This window comes from Bos indicus x Bos taurus, chromosome 9 (genome assembly GCF_003369695.1).
Source record: "Bos indicus x Bos taurus breed Angus x Brahman F1 hybrid chromosome 9, Bos_hybrid_MaternalHap_v2.0, whole genome shotgun sequence".
Lineage (NCBI taxonomy): Eukaryota > Metazoa > Chordata > Mammalia > Artiodactyla > Bovidae > Bos > Bos indicus x Bos taurus.
This window is the reverse complement of record NC_040084.1, coordinates 13,406,829-13,420,955: the sequence shown is the minus strand read 5'-3', so window position 1 is coordinate 13,420,955 and position 14,127 is coordinate 13,406,829. Positions and strand designations below refer to the sequence as shown.

At 38.5% G+C, this 14,127-nt stretch overlaps 1 protein-coding gene across 1 annotated transcript in view; it reads right to left on the bottom strand.

Annotated features, from left to right (window-relative positions):
* Positions 1-14,127, bottom strand: part of CD109 (CD109 molecule) — a 134,555-nt gene that overhangs the window by 8,861 nt on the left and 111,567 nt on the right. The window contains exons 24-30 of the mRNA XM_027550947.1: positions 12,190-12,271; positions 10,003-10,231; positions 8,583-8,748; positions 6,712-6,902; positions 5,412-5,567; positions 3,284-3,349; positions 831-973 (exon numbers count right to left, since the gene is read on the bottom strand). Coding sequence (XP_027406748.1) covers positions 831-973; positions 3,284-3,349; positions 5,412-5,567; positions 6,712-6,902; positions 8,583-8,748; positions 10,003-10,231; positions 12,190-12,271 — 1,033 coding nt within the window. The remainder of the gene's footprint in view (positions 1-830; positions 974-3,283; positions 3,350-5,411; positions 5,568-6,711; positions 6,903-8,582; positions 8,749-10,002; positions 10,232-12,189; positions 12,272-14,127) is intronic.

Below are 14,127 nucleotides of genomic sequence, written 5' to 3'. Positions count from 1 at the left end.
TGGACCATAAAGAAGGCTGAGTGCCGAAGACCTGATGCTTTTGAACTATGGTGCTGGAGAAGACTCTTGAGGGTCCCTTGGACAGCAAAGCAATCAAACCAGTCAATCCTAAAGGAAGTAAACCTGAATATTCATTGGAAGAACTGATGCTGAAGCTGAAGCTCCAATACTTTGGCTACCTGATGCGAAGATCCAACTCACTGGAAAAGACCCTGATGCTGGGAAGAATTGAAGGCAGGAAGAGACAGAGGATGAGATGGTTGGACAATATCACCGATTCAATGGACATGAGTTTGAGCAAACTCCAGGAGCTGGTGATGGACAGGGAAGCCTGGTGTGCTTCAGTCCATGGATTCGCAAAGAATCAGACATAATTGAGCAACTAAACGACAATTAAAGTTTTTATAAATTAAACCTGAGTTTTATTAAACTTTTCTATTAAAGCTTATTATAAATACAAGAAAAAATTGCAAATATTGATAATTTTGGCATGTGGAGAAAGGCTTAAATACAATTAGCATTCTAGTTTGTAATCAGAAGTGTACTGTGTAACTGAAATCTTTGCTAAATATAACTCCTTATAGAGATAACTATATAGTTATATAGTTAAATATATAAATAGTCATATGCTGCTGCTAAGTCACTTCAGTCATGTCTGACTCTTTGTGACCCCATGGACTGTAGCCCACCAGGCTCCTCTGTCCATGGAATTCTCCAAGCAAGAATACTGGAGTGGGTTGCCATTTCCTTCTCCATAAATAGTCATATATATTTAATTAAATATTCAAATCTATTTTTTAAGAAGAAAGAAGGGGAACTTAGATACCAACCTTGTGCACACATTCAAATCCAAGTGATTGACATCATCTTTATTATCTTTTACAGCAACATCTAGGTCAAATGATTCCTGATCTTGGATAGATCTTCGGCTTTTAGAAGATCTGGAATTTTTCACATTATAAATAACATTAAGCTGCAATAAGTAACAAAGAAGCATAAGTAATAAGTCATTAGCAATAAACTGGTTTAGTTATATATTCTAAAAATTAAGTAATGATTCTCTGGGATAAACTCAACTGAATTTGTAATTTTCAATCTAAAAAAAAGCTTAATTTTACTAGCTAGCAAAGTATCATTATTTACAAATATAATTATAAAAGTTAATAAACAATGATTTTTAAAATTGAGAAAAATTGTTAGGGAATATTCAAAATTTCATAGATCATCGCGGACAATATTCACAGATATTGTTTTTTTCAAATACTGTAAAACATTCCCATGAGGGAACAAGCTAAACTACTGCCAAGTTTCTTGAAAGTATCCACTAATTTCTAAGCTCTGTTGCCCAGCTGGAGTCATTGTTCACAAACTGGAACTATTGGTAAGATAAATCAAAGTATCTTTATCCAAAAGCCTTGGTGGAACAGAAACCTATTCAACTGCTAAGGCTTCTTTTTGATCATACAGTGTTTTTCAAAGATGATAAAATAAATAATGGATTTCAAGTCAAGTGGGTCTTTATATTCACGAAATTTGGCAGTTTATTTCCAAAAAACAGCTTTGCTTTTTATCACTCAAAAGGGGTCAACATTACTGCAAACCTGAGAGTCTTCCTTGCCCTCCTTTTTCCAGAGCACTTTCAAAAACATTAACTAAAGGAAATGTCAATACCTATTTCTGGGTACCCAGCTTTTTTGCAATTTTCTTCTCCATTACAAGAAGTACCTATTGGTCCCTACCTTTTGTTTTGTTCGTGTTGATACAGACACACAACTGGTGAACATTCTGACCAGTAGGTACCAAATTTACTGCTGTGTCCTCAGACCTCATATAAAAATCACTTGACTTTATCTATATAGTAATTTATCTATATATTGTTTATCAAGAATGAATTCAAACCAATTTGGTGGTTTAAGTATGTATAATTTTTCAAGCTTATCTAAAATATCCTGTGTATTTACTTTTGGATTTATTATTCACATCAAAAGATAGATTGAGAATGAGTATTTTCACATGGTCTTTGTTGGTAAAGACCAATACAAATTATTCACTCTTTCTTCTTTCTATCCTTTCCATTGAATACTGTTCCCTTTAATTGTTTTTTTTTTTTTCCTGATTAAAAGAAAACATTTACTGTATTTTGAGTATTGTACAAAATAATCTTCATATTATTTTTAAGTTTCCAAATTATACCTGACCATTGTGCCCTAACACAATGCTTAGGGCACAACAGATGCTTGGCAAAAGCATCTGTTCTCTCAACCAGGATAGTTGTACTGGTTTTTGAAAAAGTATCTTTTCTCTGTAACAGTCTTTTTAAAAAACTTTCTCAGGGCTTCCCTGGTGGCTAAGGGGTAAAGAATCAACCTGCCAATGCAGGAGACACAGGTTCAATCCCTGGGTTGGGAAGATCCCCTAGAGAAGGAAATGGCAACCCACTCCAGTGTCCCTGGGAAATCCCACATGGACAGAGGAGCCTGGAGGACTACAGTCCATGGGGGTTGTAAAAGAGTCGGACATGACTTAGTGACTAAACAACAACTTTCTCAGTAAAGCTGTCAGGGTTTGTTTGGTTTGTTTTTTCCAACCAAGTACATAATACATGAAAATCATGGGGACTTAAAACCATGTTACTGGGATGCAAAATGGATTTTAAGTCCCCATGATTTTCATGTATCATTAAGTAAAATAACTTCCATTCAGTATTTTATATACTACCTCCATTTAACTGTATCCCAGTTACACCATAAAGAGTAGATTTCTTTGAATTTTCTTCCTATAGAGCACTGAACATATTATGCTCTGATTGTTTTATTTACAATAATATAAAATTTTACATCAAAGGGACACATTTCCTATCTTCAAGTCAATTACTTATAATACTGTTAGATGAATATTAAGAAATGGTAAGTAAAATACTACATCAAGTCACAATAGAAACTCTACCCAGCATTATGTTTGAGCTATATTTTCACAAAAAAAAGGGTGAGAGTTCCCAACAATTCACATGACTCATACTGGAGGATTTTAACCCTCACCTCAAAAAGTATTTAATACTCAAGAAATATTCTTCTGACACATTAAGTCATATAGTTGCTAGTCCACTCACTAGCTAGTAATAGCTCTCACACTTTTTATTAAAGATAGTGATTGATTTTGCTGTCATAGAAATAAACCTTTAATAATTTTGTCATCTAAGTTAAAGATTTACCAGTGCCTCAAACCAAAGAATTATTATAGCAAGTCATATTTAACAAAACAAAAAATAAACATTATTACATACCTGACAAATAGCATATCCAAAACCATTTGCAGAAATATTAACTGTAGTTGGCTGTACTACAGCAAGCTGAATAAAAGTGAGAAAAAAGTAAATAAGGCTAAGTATCCATATCCAGGTCCCCCCAACCAGCACAGACCACTGTTTTCCCTCATCAGGAGTGTGAGCTGTCTGCACGCTAAAGCTCTAACTTTACATGGAAAATACATATAGGAAAGTACAGTAGTAGGAAGCTGCTGCACAGCACAGGGAGCCCAGCTAGGTCTGTGATAACCTAGAGGAGTGAGACTGCTGCAGGGAGAAGCTCAAGAGGGAGGGGATATATGTACACATGCAGCTAATTCACTTTGTTGTACAGCAGAAACTAACAGAGCATTGTAAAGCAATTATACTCCAATAACAGAGTCTCTAAAAATTTTAATGTAAAAAAAGGAATTCTTTTACACAGGTCACTATGAAAGTCAATTTTGATGATGATTAAATAATAATTACTATGACAAAAGTAATACCTTTTATATGTTTTGACAATTAAAAATACTCTTCTGCAAATAATTTCATTGGTATGTAAATATACAAAATTATGGTCAGTGTCTTTAAAAACATTACTAATTTCTGTTCATGGTTTAAATTACCTTCAGACATATGAAAATTAGATAAACAAGAATCCATAAAATAATAATGATTATTAGCAAGTTGTAAGCAAAATGTTATGATCACACATTTCTTTTTCTTTTTTTTTAAACTGAGGAGAACTGATTATTCCATAAAAAAGACAGATCGCAGGTTGCCTATTTCTTTGTCTAGACAAATCACTTAGATACACATGTGCTGGTTTTAATTAGCATCATGGAAATTAAGCATTCTGTAGCCTGAAATGTTATCATTCAACAAATAAAAACTACATATTCAATAAAGAAAAATACAGTTCAAACAATTACTCTCTATAATGCCTAAACAGACTCTGTGCTTTTTCCTCTATCCTGTTTAATCAAAAGCGCACATCAATCAAATTGCTGCTTCATCTTGTGTGTAATAGAAGGCTTCACACAATTATTTTTCAAGTCAATAAAATCCTCCTTCCTTCCCCACTCACCTTACTTCCTCCCACAAATGTTAAACAGTAAATAAGTATTTTCTTTAGACCTGGATCAGGCATGGTAGGAGATTAAAAGCAAGAAGTTGAAAATGCAGTCCAGTACTGATACAAGATTAACAAAGTGTATTTGGGGGTATAATTAAAAAAAAAAAAAAAAAAGAACTTTACACAGCCCCACAAGTCAAAAGTTATGGGTAAACCAGATAAGAGGGGTGAAGGCAGAGGAAGTGCACATTAGTGCTATGGAAGCCCTTCTGCAGGGACTGAAGCAAGAAAGATAAGAAACAGAAGCCATCCCTTCCTCCTCAAGCCTCCCTTAGCACCCAAGTCCCTGGCCTTTCTGAGAACACAATGACATGCCGTCACTGACCTGTACCAACACTATTCCTTCCTTTTCCTTTGCTATCACCCCTTCTCCCTCAGGTTCTAGTCCTGAAGTTACTGCTTTCCTCCATTACCCTCAACTTCCTGCAAGGTTAGCCAGGGAATAAAGTTAGGGTCTAGCACAGTCCTCTATCCCATGTTTAAGGAAAAAATTCTACTACTGGTTCTATCAACTCCGAAGAGGAGTGTGGTACAACCAAAAGGAACATGGTCTTTGACACAATGGGTTCAAATTTTATTTCTACTGTTACTAGCAACATGATTGTGGGCAAGTTACTTAAACTCCCTTAGCCTCGGTTTTATAATATGTATAGTGGGGATTAAAGTATTTGCTTCTCAGTCTTGGTTTGAAAAGTAAATACAATATAACACACACAAAGAAATCTGGCACAGGGTCTGAAAAGAGTAGGAGCTCAAAGGGTATTCATTCACGTCCCAATACGACAGGACCCATGTTTTCACCTTTTCCAAATCTTTGCAAAGTTCTCATCCCCTTCTCCCTTCCCCCGCTCAGCAAATTCAACCACAGAAGGGTACTCCTTCCTGTCAGGAGAGGGCTCTGGGAAGAAGTCTTTGTTGAAGTCAACAGAAAGGAAATCATCAGCAGAAGGGATCAGCTACACATTCAGATAACCACCCCCTTGTCCACACCTCTGCCGTCTGGAGGAGAAAGCGGTTCTGTGTGTCAATCACAAACTTCACAGGACTCAGTGAACCGGACCCCTCCACAGTCACTTGGATATTTGTCTCTTCTACATTCATTAAAGCTGCAAATTCAGATAGGGCCTTCAAGGCCACAATGGTGTCCTGTTGTGGGGAAAAAAAGGTTTGTGCACATAAGCATACATTAAGGCTTCCAAAGAGTAAATTTCAGTAATGTTTAGGATACCACTATACACTCATCCACCTTTCTTGGGTGAGGAGCTCACCTAGGTCCACCTTTGAATTTGGTTGACCTGGATACAGGAAAGACTCAGAAAACATCTGCTGACTAGAACTGAGATCCTACTGTACCAGATACCACAGGGAACTAATTTATCCTATATGAGTATCAGATATGATGTCTATATCAATGATGGAAAAAAATTAAAATTAATAACTTAAGCCTTTAAAGTTACTAAACCTTTATTAAACTGCCATGTTATTTTATGAAGTCATGAAAAAAAGGAACCACATATAGTAAATATATATATATTCAATATATATATCAAACCAGTCATTCCTAAAGGAAATCAACCCTGAACACTCATTGGAAAGACTAATGTTGACACTGAAGCTCCAGTACTCTGGCCAACTGATGTAAAGAGTCAATTCACTGGAAAAGACCCGGATGCTGGGAAAGATTGAAGGCAAAAGGAAAAGAGGGTGGCAGAGGCTGAGATGGTTGGATGGCATCACCGATTCAATGGACATGAACTTGGGCAAACTTCAGCAGATAGTGAGGGACAGGGAGGCCTAGCATGCTGCAGTCCATGGGGTCACAAAAGAGTCAAACACGACTGAGCAACTAAACAACAACATATACATTTAATTTTGTATTTAATTAGTTTTGGGCTTCCCTGCTAGCTCAGCTGGTAAAGAATACGCCTACAATGCAGGAGACCCTGGTTCAATTCCTGGGTCAGGAAGTTCCGCCAGAGAAGGGATAGGCTACCCACTCCAGTATTTTTGGACTTTCCTTGTGGCTCAGATGGTTAAGAATCTGCCTGCAATGCAGGAGACCTGGGTTTGATCCCTGGGTTGGGAAGATCCCGTGGAGGAGGGCATGACAATCCATTCCAGTATTCTTGCCTGGAGAATCCCAATGGATAGAGGAGCTTGGCGGGCTACAATCTATGGGGTTGCAAAGGATCAGGCATGACTAAGCACAGCAGAGCAGAGTTGGTTTTACATATATATAGTTATTTATATAGATAGATAGCTAAAGAAATTGAAAGCGATCATCACTCACCTGGGTAGACGCAAAACCTCCCAAGCTATTTCTCTGCCTGCTTAGCCACCTCATAATCGGAATTCCCTCAGGAACCCGATGCTGCAAGAAATGTGAGAGCAGTGCATAGGCTGCAACTTCAATATCCAGGGAGCTCGGCTGCCAGGATTCAGACAGTCTGGACACCAATGACACCCAGAATTGCAGACCTCCTGCAGGAGAAAAGTAGTAACAGTCTGGCCAATTACAGAAAAATTACACTTGATACCATTGAACATTCCTACACTGGTCCAAGTTCTCCTTGACTAGCATAAAAATACACATATTTCTATACATGTGTATATTTCTGCCAAGCAAATATATGTATAATCACACACACATACAAATAAACATGTCTCTTCTTAAAATTATTAAAATTTATAAATTTTCATCCTTTTCCTATTACTTATATATGAGGACATTTTGATGAAAATATTTTCCCAAGAGAAATTCCATATGTCTGGCTTAAGACTAAACAGCTATAAACTTTTTGAAAAAACCCTAGTATATTCCAGACCATCCCCAAATATTTTCGGACACATTGGAAAGAAACTTATTCTGGGAATCTGCCATTAAGCAGCTCTAACATTCTAGGAAACAGTTCTTTTTCCATTATCTGAAAGTTAGTGTTATAAGTTCAAAATCCAAGACCCCAATAAAAAAATGAGAGACCCTGGCCAGCTCAACAATCTTCCTAGAGATGGTCCTGCTAGTCCCCGGGAGAAACATCCTACTTAGTACCCACTCCCCCTTCTCTCAAATATTACCATTTAGATGACGATTACATTTGAGTAGAAGGTAACACAACTACCACTTAGCCAAGCAGAGAAGCAGAAATGTCAAGAACTACTTCAGCCTCTAGGTAATAAATCTTCTAGTCCCCAGCACTGCTAATAGGATTTAACCTAAATTACTGCTAACAACTTGGGTTCGATCCCTGGGTTGGGAAGATCCCCTGGAGGAAGAAACAGCAACCTGCTCCAGCATTCTTGCTCAGGAAATCCCATGGACAGAAGAGCCTGGGAGGGCTACAGTCCAGGGGGTCACCAAAAGTCAGACACGACTGAGGACACATGCACTGCTAATAATAACACAATATTTTTTACAGTCTCAGAAGCCTCTAAAGCACTTTCCATATTTAGCCTGTTTTGAATTCAAAGAGATTCAAAATCAATCGACATCACCTAAAATTATTTTTGCACACCCCATCCCCTTCCACCACACACACACACACACACACACACACACAACTGATCCCTGACTGTAGAGGCCATTTAGAAGTAATAACATGTGTACTTTTTGTCCTATCGTAGCCCACAAGCAGTGCTGTTAAAAAATCATACACACAGCTTGCTAATGGCATTTCTGATATTTGCATTTCTGTTAGCATTTTAATTCACATTTTTGAACACTTGCTACATGGTAAGGCCTGCACATCATCTCATTTAATCCTCACACCAATCCTAAAAGAGGTGTTATTCCCCTCTGACAGATAGGGAACCTGAAGCTCAGAAAGGTAACAGAACCAGAATTTGAGCCCAGGTCTTTCCAAAAACCATAGCCTTAATGATCACTCAAGGCCACAAAACCAGAAATGGCATCAGACAACTCGAAGGGTAACAGACACAAGGCAGAACGTGTCTAAAAAGAAGGAAACACCCAAGGCACGAAACTCTCTAGAAAACATCTTGGGGAGAGCAGCAGCAGGGTGACCGTGTCAGCCCATCGTGATTTTACCCACGTTGCATTTTCATCCCATTCAGATGTTAAGTGTAATCACCTCCATATCTGGTGTACAAAACTTTCTCATATCATGCACACATTTCACAATGCACAGGGGTTACATGCTTTACCTTCTTGTTCTGCTCTCCAAGTCAGCATATCCAAAGCTTCCTTGGCTTTAGGGCTCCTCCCAGATGACAGTGCATAGGTTACAAGTGCCAGGGTGTAATTGTCGGAAATTCCCCTATCAAATTCAGACTCCAAAAAGTTGATAGACTCCTGCACATCAATATTAGGCTGGAAAGAAAAGAATACACATTTTACTATTCAACATAACCTGTCACCACATACATATTTATATAAAAAGTTTTTTCAAACATTCATTCAAAAACAAGTTCAGTGTCTATTAAGCACCTGACTTTGTCTTAGACAGTGGAAATCACCCCTGATCACTGACAATTAAAGATCTGCCATGTATTTTGAAAAAATACCACTTTTCAGGTTCTACAAGCAAACAGGCACCATGCTGTAGAGGGAATAAAAAATAAGAAGTGGTGTTTTTGCCAGTGTTTCTCCCATTGACTATCATGAACTAAGACAAGGACATAAAAGGTATCCTGAGAAAGATACTTCACATATATGATCTAAGGTGCTGAAGCTCTAAATTGAGGAGAAAGGTTATATCCCACATGCCTAGAACTAGGCTAGGAAAACTGCAGGAGCTTAATACTGAGAATGGCTGCTTTTGATCATTTGCAGTCAGCAATAAGCAGTAAAAGGCATCAATCACTGAGACAGCTCTGGAGCAAAATTAAGCTCATTCGCATAACTTTCTGGGCACACCCATCCTCACCCAGACATCCATGCCCACTTAACATGCTTTTTAGTGGGTGTACTTTTTACTGGGGCTTCCCAGGTTAGTAAAGAACCTGCCTGCCAATACAGGAGACATAAGACATGCAGATTCGATCCCTGGGTGGGGAGATCCCCTAGAGGAGGGCATAGCAACCCACTCCAGTATTCTTGTCTGAAGAATCCCATGGACAGAGAAGCCTAACGGGTTATAATCCACTGGGTCACAAAGAGCCAGACATGACTGAAGCTACTTAGCACACACGCCTGTACTTTTTACTAAATTAGTAGACATTATAATTGCTCCAGGGTATTTTAGAAATTAAAAAAAAAAGCCCTTCACAATCTAAGTATGCTAGAACATATTCCCAAATTCTGAAGACTTTTCTGTCCTCTAAAAAATTAATTATCATTATCCAATGATAAAATATGTGTTGACTTATCTTACCAATAACAAGAACACTTAATGTTACCAAGCATTTTTAAAATGCTCTTAGCTTACTCAAAAGAGTGGGTTGATATTTTCATTCTCAGCTGTTGGAATGTGTCCACAAATGCAAAGCAAAAGAATATTCCAATTTAAGACTTCAAATGTGATGGAATACTGCAAAATTCTTTACGTTTCCAGACATGTATTTGACCCATCAAGACCTACCTTTCTTGTGATTTCCCACCCATTATTTATTAAATATTAAATACCTGATACTTTTTATATCCCAGGAGAGAAGTCACAATATAAGCTGTAAGAGTTACAGGACTTTTATTGCCACCTTGAAGTTCACTGTGGATCACTCTTCCTGGCTCCCAAAATTCACCGTTGGATTTCTGATGTCCTTTGAGCCAGGTATATGTTCTGTGTAACACATTCTGATCAATGTCTATGTAAGGATCAGCTTCAAGGAAACATCTTAAAACAAAAGCTGACAACCTTGGTGAAAGGGGGGAAAAATTACATAAAATACACTTTATGAAGTCCTCCAAATTACACCAAGCAAGAAAACACCAACAATAACACTTTTCCCCCATCAAAAGATTCTCCAAAGGGCCAGTCACTGAAGAAGGAGCAGAAGGACAGAAAACAACCAAGAGACAGAAAGTAAACAACTCAGCCAGGCAGTGGGCATAGCTTCCCGTAAGTGCGGCAGGGAAATTCCAGGTCAGCTCACAAAACAGCAGAGTTGGTAAAGAACCTGGAAATCATCTCATCCCACCTCATTATTTTATAGGCTGAGAATCTGAAACTCAGAGAGGGTTAAATAAATTGTCCAAGGTTATTCACCTGTGGACTGTTCTGGGTATTTACCTAGGAAGATCTCATTGCACGTTTGGTTCAACCCCAAAGCAATGGAAGAAGTATGTTTAATCCACAATCAAACTGTAGTACTTTTAAGTAGAGCAAACGGATATTTCTATCCTACAGGACAGGAATCGGCAAATTACAGTCTGTGGGCCAATACTGTCTGGGCCAAATAATACAGCCCACCGTCTCCTTATATGTACCTCTTCCCACCCCTACCCTCCTCCTAAAATGGCTTTTTTTTTTTTTAAGGAAAAAAGGAAGAGAGGGTGAAGGGAAGAAGAAAAAACATACAACTAAGGTTCTATGTAGCCAACAGTGCCTAGCATATTTACTATCTGATCCTTTAAAGAAAAAGTATGTCAATCACTGCTACAGAACACCAAATATCGAGGTGAAAAGAACATCAAGCAATAAAACACTGAAACCTTTCTATTAATGGATCTATATCCTGACTCGTGCCAAAAGAAAATCTGAAGCAGATCTGTTTCATCCTATAAAAGATTTAGTGTGGTAAATATTACAAATATTCAATGTGATGTAGTTCTCTTTAACTTTGGGTATGCAGAAGAATTCACTTCCAGGCCCCCATGAAGTTAGGCATGGCCCCAGGACCAGCTCTGATCACAATAAAGTGATAAGAAATTGTACACATAGGCTGAAGCTTTGGATTGCCAGTGCTGGATATCCCAGCCTTCTATCCCAGACTGCAACAAGCCTGGAGGCTCTGGGTGAGACAGGGAGACAGTGGCTGAAACAAAGATGCAGAGCCCCCCTGGTGACCCACAGTGGAAATGCAGCATGCGCACAACATTTGCTAATCAACTACTGAGATTTAGAAGGTTTTTACCACAGCACACTTTAACTGACTCTACTGATATAATTAGCCTGTCTTTTTCTGAATGTAACCGAAGTTGAAGATAGTTCAAGAAGAGAGTAATCATTCAAAATAAGCCACACAGAGCTTTCATTCTGGAGGAAACTCTGAATGTTCATTATTTGACCCCCTCAATGGTTTTTCACAAAAAAATAACCTTAAAGAAACTACATTGACTGTATTACCACAAAATTCATGTTGCATTGTCTCTGATTAAAAAAAAAAAACTGGACTCCCCAAGTGGTCCAGTGGTTAAAACTCTGAGCATCCACCGCAGGGAGTATGGGTTCAATCTCTGGTTGGGGAAATAAGATCCCACATTCCGTGCAGTGAGGCCAATAAATAAATAAAGCATTTTTCAAAGTGATCTTTAAAAAAAATCTTAAAAGAACTATGTCCCAATACCCTGTATTTCTAACCAATTTATCTTGCCAGCTGCACCATCATCATAAAGTATTTTATTGCTGCTTTTCCCACCAAAAAAAAAAAGAGAGAGAGAGAGAGAATTTATGGCTTATCTTTTCTAAATAAAAGCATCTGATTTATTAGTGTTTTAAAGCCATATTTGAAAGGGAGAATCTCTTAAATTCAGGATCTGGAAAACGCAGGCTCCAAGCAGATACAGAGATTCACCTGTCAATTTCATGGCCATCATGACCTAGTAAGAGTCCATTCCATGACATGCACTTGTTCCCCCAGCAGAAACACTTACCAAGTGCTTCCAGAAGGGTCATCATTTCCGAAAGCACTGAAAGAGCCATCTTCCCTCTGATAGAGCAGTTCTCTCTGGTAACCTGAAGACAACAAAACAGATCATCAATGTAATCAAGTTTCAATGAATGGAAGTTTCTAATCATGACTCCATATTGAGGAGACATGGGCAGACAATGGGAAAGAAGACATGAAATCAAATAACATTGAATATTTTCCACATTATGTACTGTGGGAGATTAAGAACATCAGCACTTTCCAAGTAGAATGTACAAATTAAGAACTGAGATAGCCCCAAACTGGAATAAAGTCAGAATACCATTACACTATACATTAGCTAGAAATGGCTAACATTTCTAGCCATTCAAAAGCAAGTAAATTAGGGACTCTCCTGATGCTCCATCAGCTAAGACGCTGCACTCCCAGTGCAGAGGGCCCAGGTTCGTTTCCTGGTCAGGGAACTAGATCCCACACGCCATAACTAAGACTTGGTACAGTCAAATAAATAAATAAATATGTTTTTTAAAAATAAAGCAAGTAAATTAAAAAGTGGAATATTTAAGTCTGGCATTAACTACAATGGTTTCAATGTTTGTATGCTAAGTTGCTTCAGTCGTGTCCAACTCTTTGCAACCCCATGGACTGTAGCCCACCAGGCTCCTCTATCCATGGGATTCTCCAGGCAAGAATACTGGAGTGGGTTGCCATTCCCTTCTCCAGGGGACCTTCCCAACTCAGGGATCAAACCCAGGTCTCCCTCATTGCAGGCGGATTCTTTACTGTCTGAGACACCAGGGAAGCCCAATTTAATATGAAATATTATGATAAGTCAACACTGACTGTGTGTCAGGAACTAGTCAAAGCCCTTTATAGGTATAACTCTGGTACTCCCACAACTCTATGATTATCCCATTTTTTAGAGATGAAGAGACAGGAACTCAGAATACATCATGTGCAAGGTCACACATTGGTAGGCACTGAAGTTAGGCACTAGCCAAGGTCAATCTGTTTCCAAAGCCGCTGCTTCCTACTAATTCACTGAGCTTTTTCAATAATTAATATATGAAAAGTCCTTTCCCACCACCCCTCCCCCCAGGGACCATAAGTTCCTTCTCTCTAAATCTGTTCCTACTTTGTAAATAAGTTCGTTTGTATCATTTCTTTTTAGATTCCACATATAAGGGATGTCATATGCTATTTCTCTTTCTCTGTCTGACTTACTTCACCCAGTATAACAACCAACAAGGACCTACTACACAGCACATGAACTCTGCTCAGTGTTACATGGCAGCCTGGATGGGAGGGGAGTCCAGGGAGAATGGATACATCACTACGAACAAAGCTAGTGGAGATCACCAGTTGAGCTATTCCAAATCCTGAAAGATGATGCTGTGAAAGTGCTGCACTCAATATGCCAGCAAATTTGGAAAACTCAGCAGTGGCCACAAGACTGGAAAAGGTCAGTTTTCATTCCAATCCCAAAGAAAGGCAATGCCAAAGAATGCTCAAACTACCGCACAGTTGCACTCATCTCACATGCTAGTAAAGTAATGCTCAAAATTCTCCAAGCCAGGCTTCAGCAATATGTGAACCGTGAACTTCCTGATGTTCACGCTGGTTTTAGAAAAGGAATAAGAACCAGAGATCAAATTGCCAACATCCGCTGGATCATGGAAAAAGCAAGAGAGTTCCAGAAAAGCATCCATTTCTGCTTTATTGACTATGCCAAAGCCTTTGACTGTGTGGATCACAATAAACTGTGGAAAATTCTGAAAGAGGTGGGAATACCAGACCACCTGATCTGCCTCTTGAGAAATGTGTATGCAGATCAGGAAGCAACGGTTAGAACTGGACATGGAACAACAGACTGGTTCCAAATAGGAAAAGGAGGACGTCAAGGCTGTGTACTGTCACCCTGTTTATTTAACTTCTATGCAGA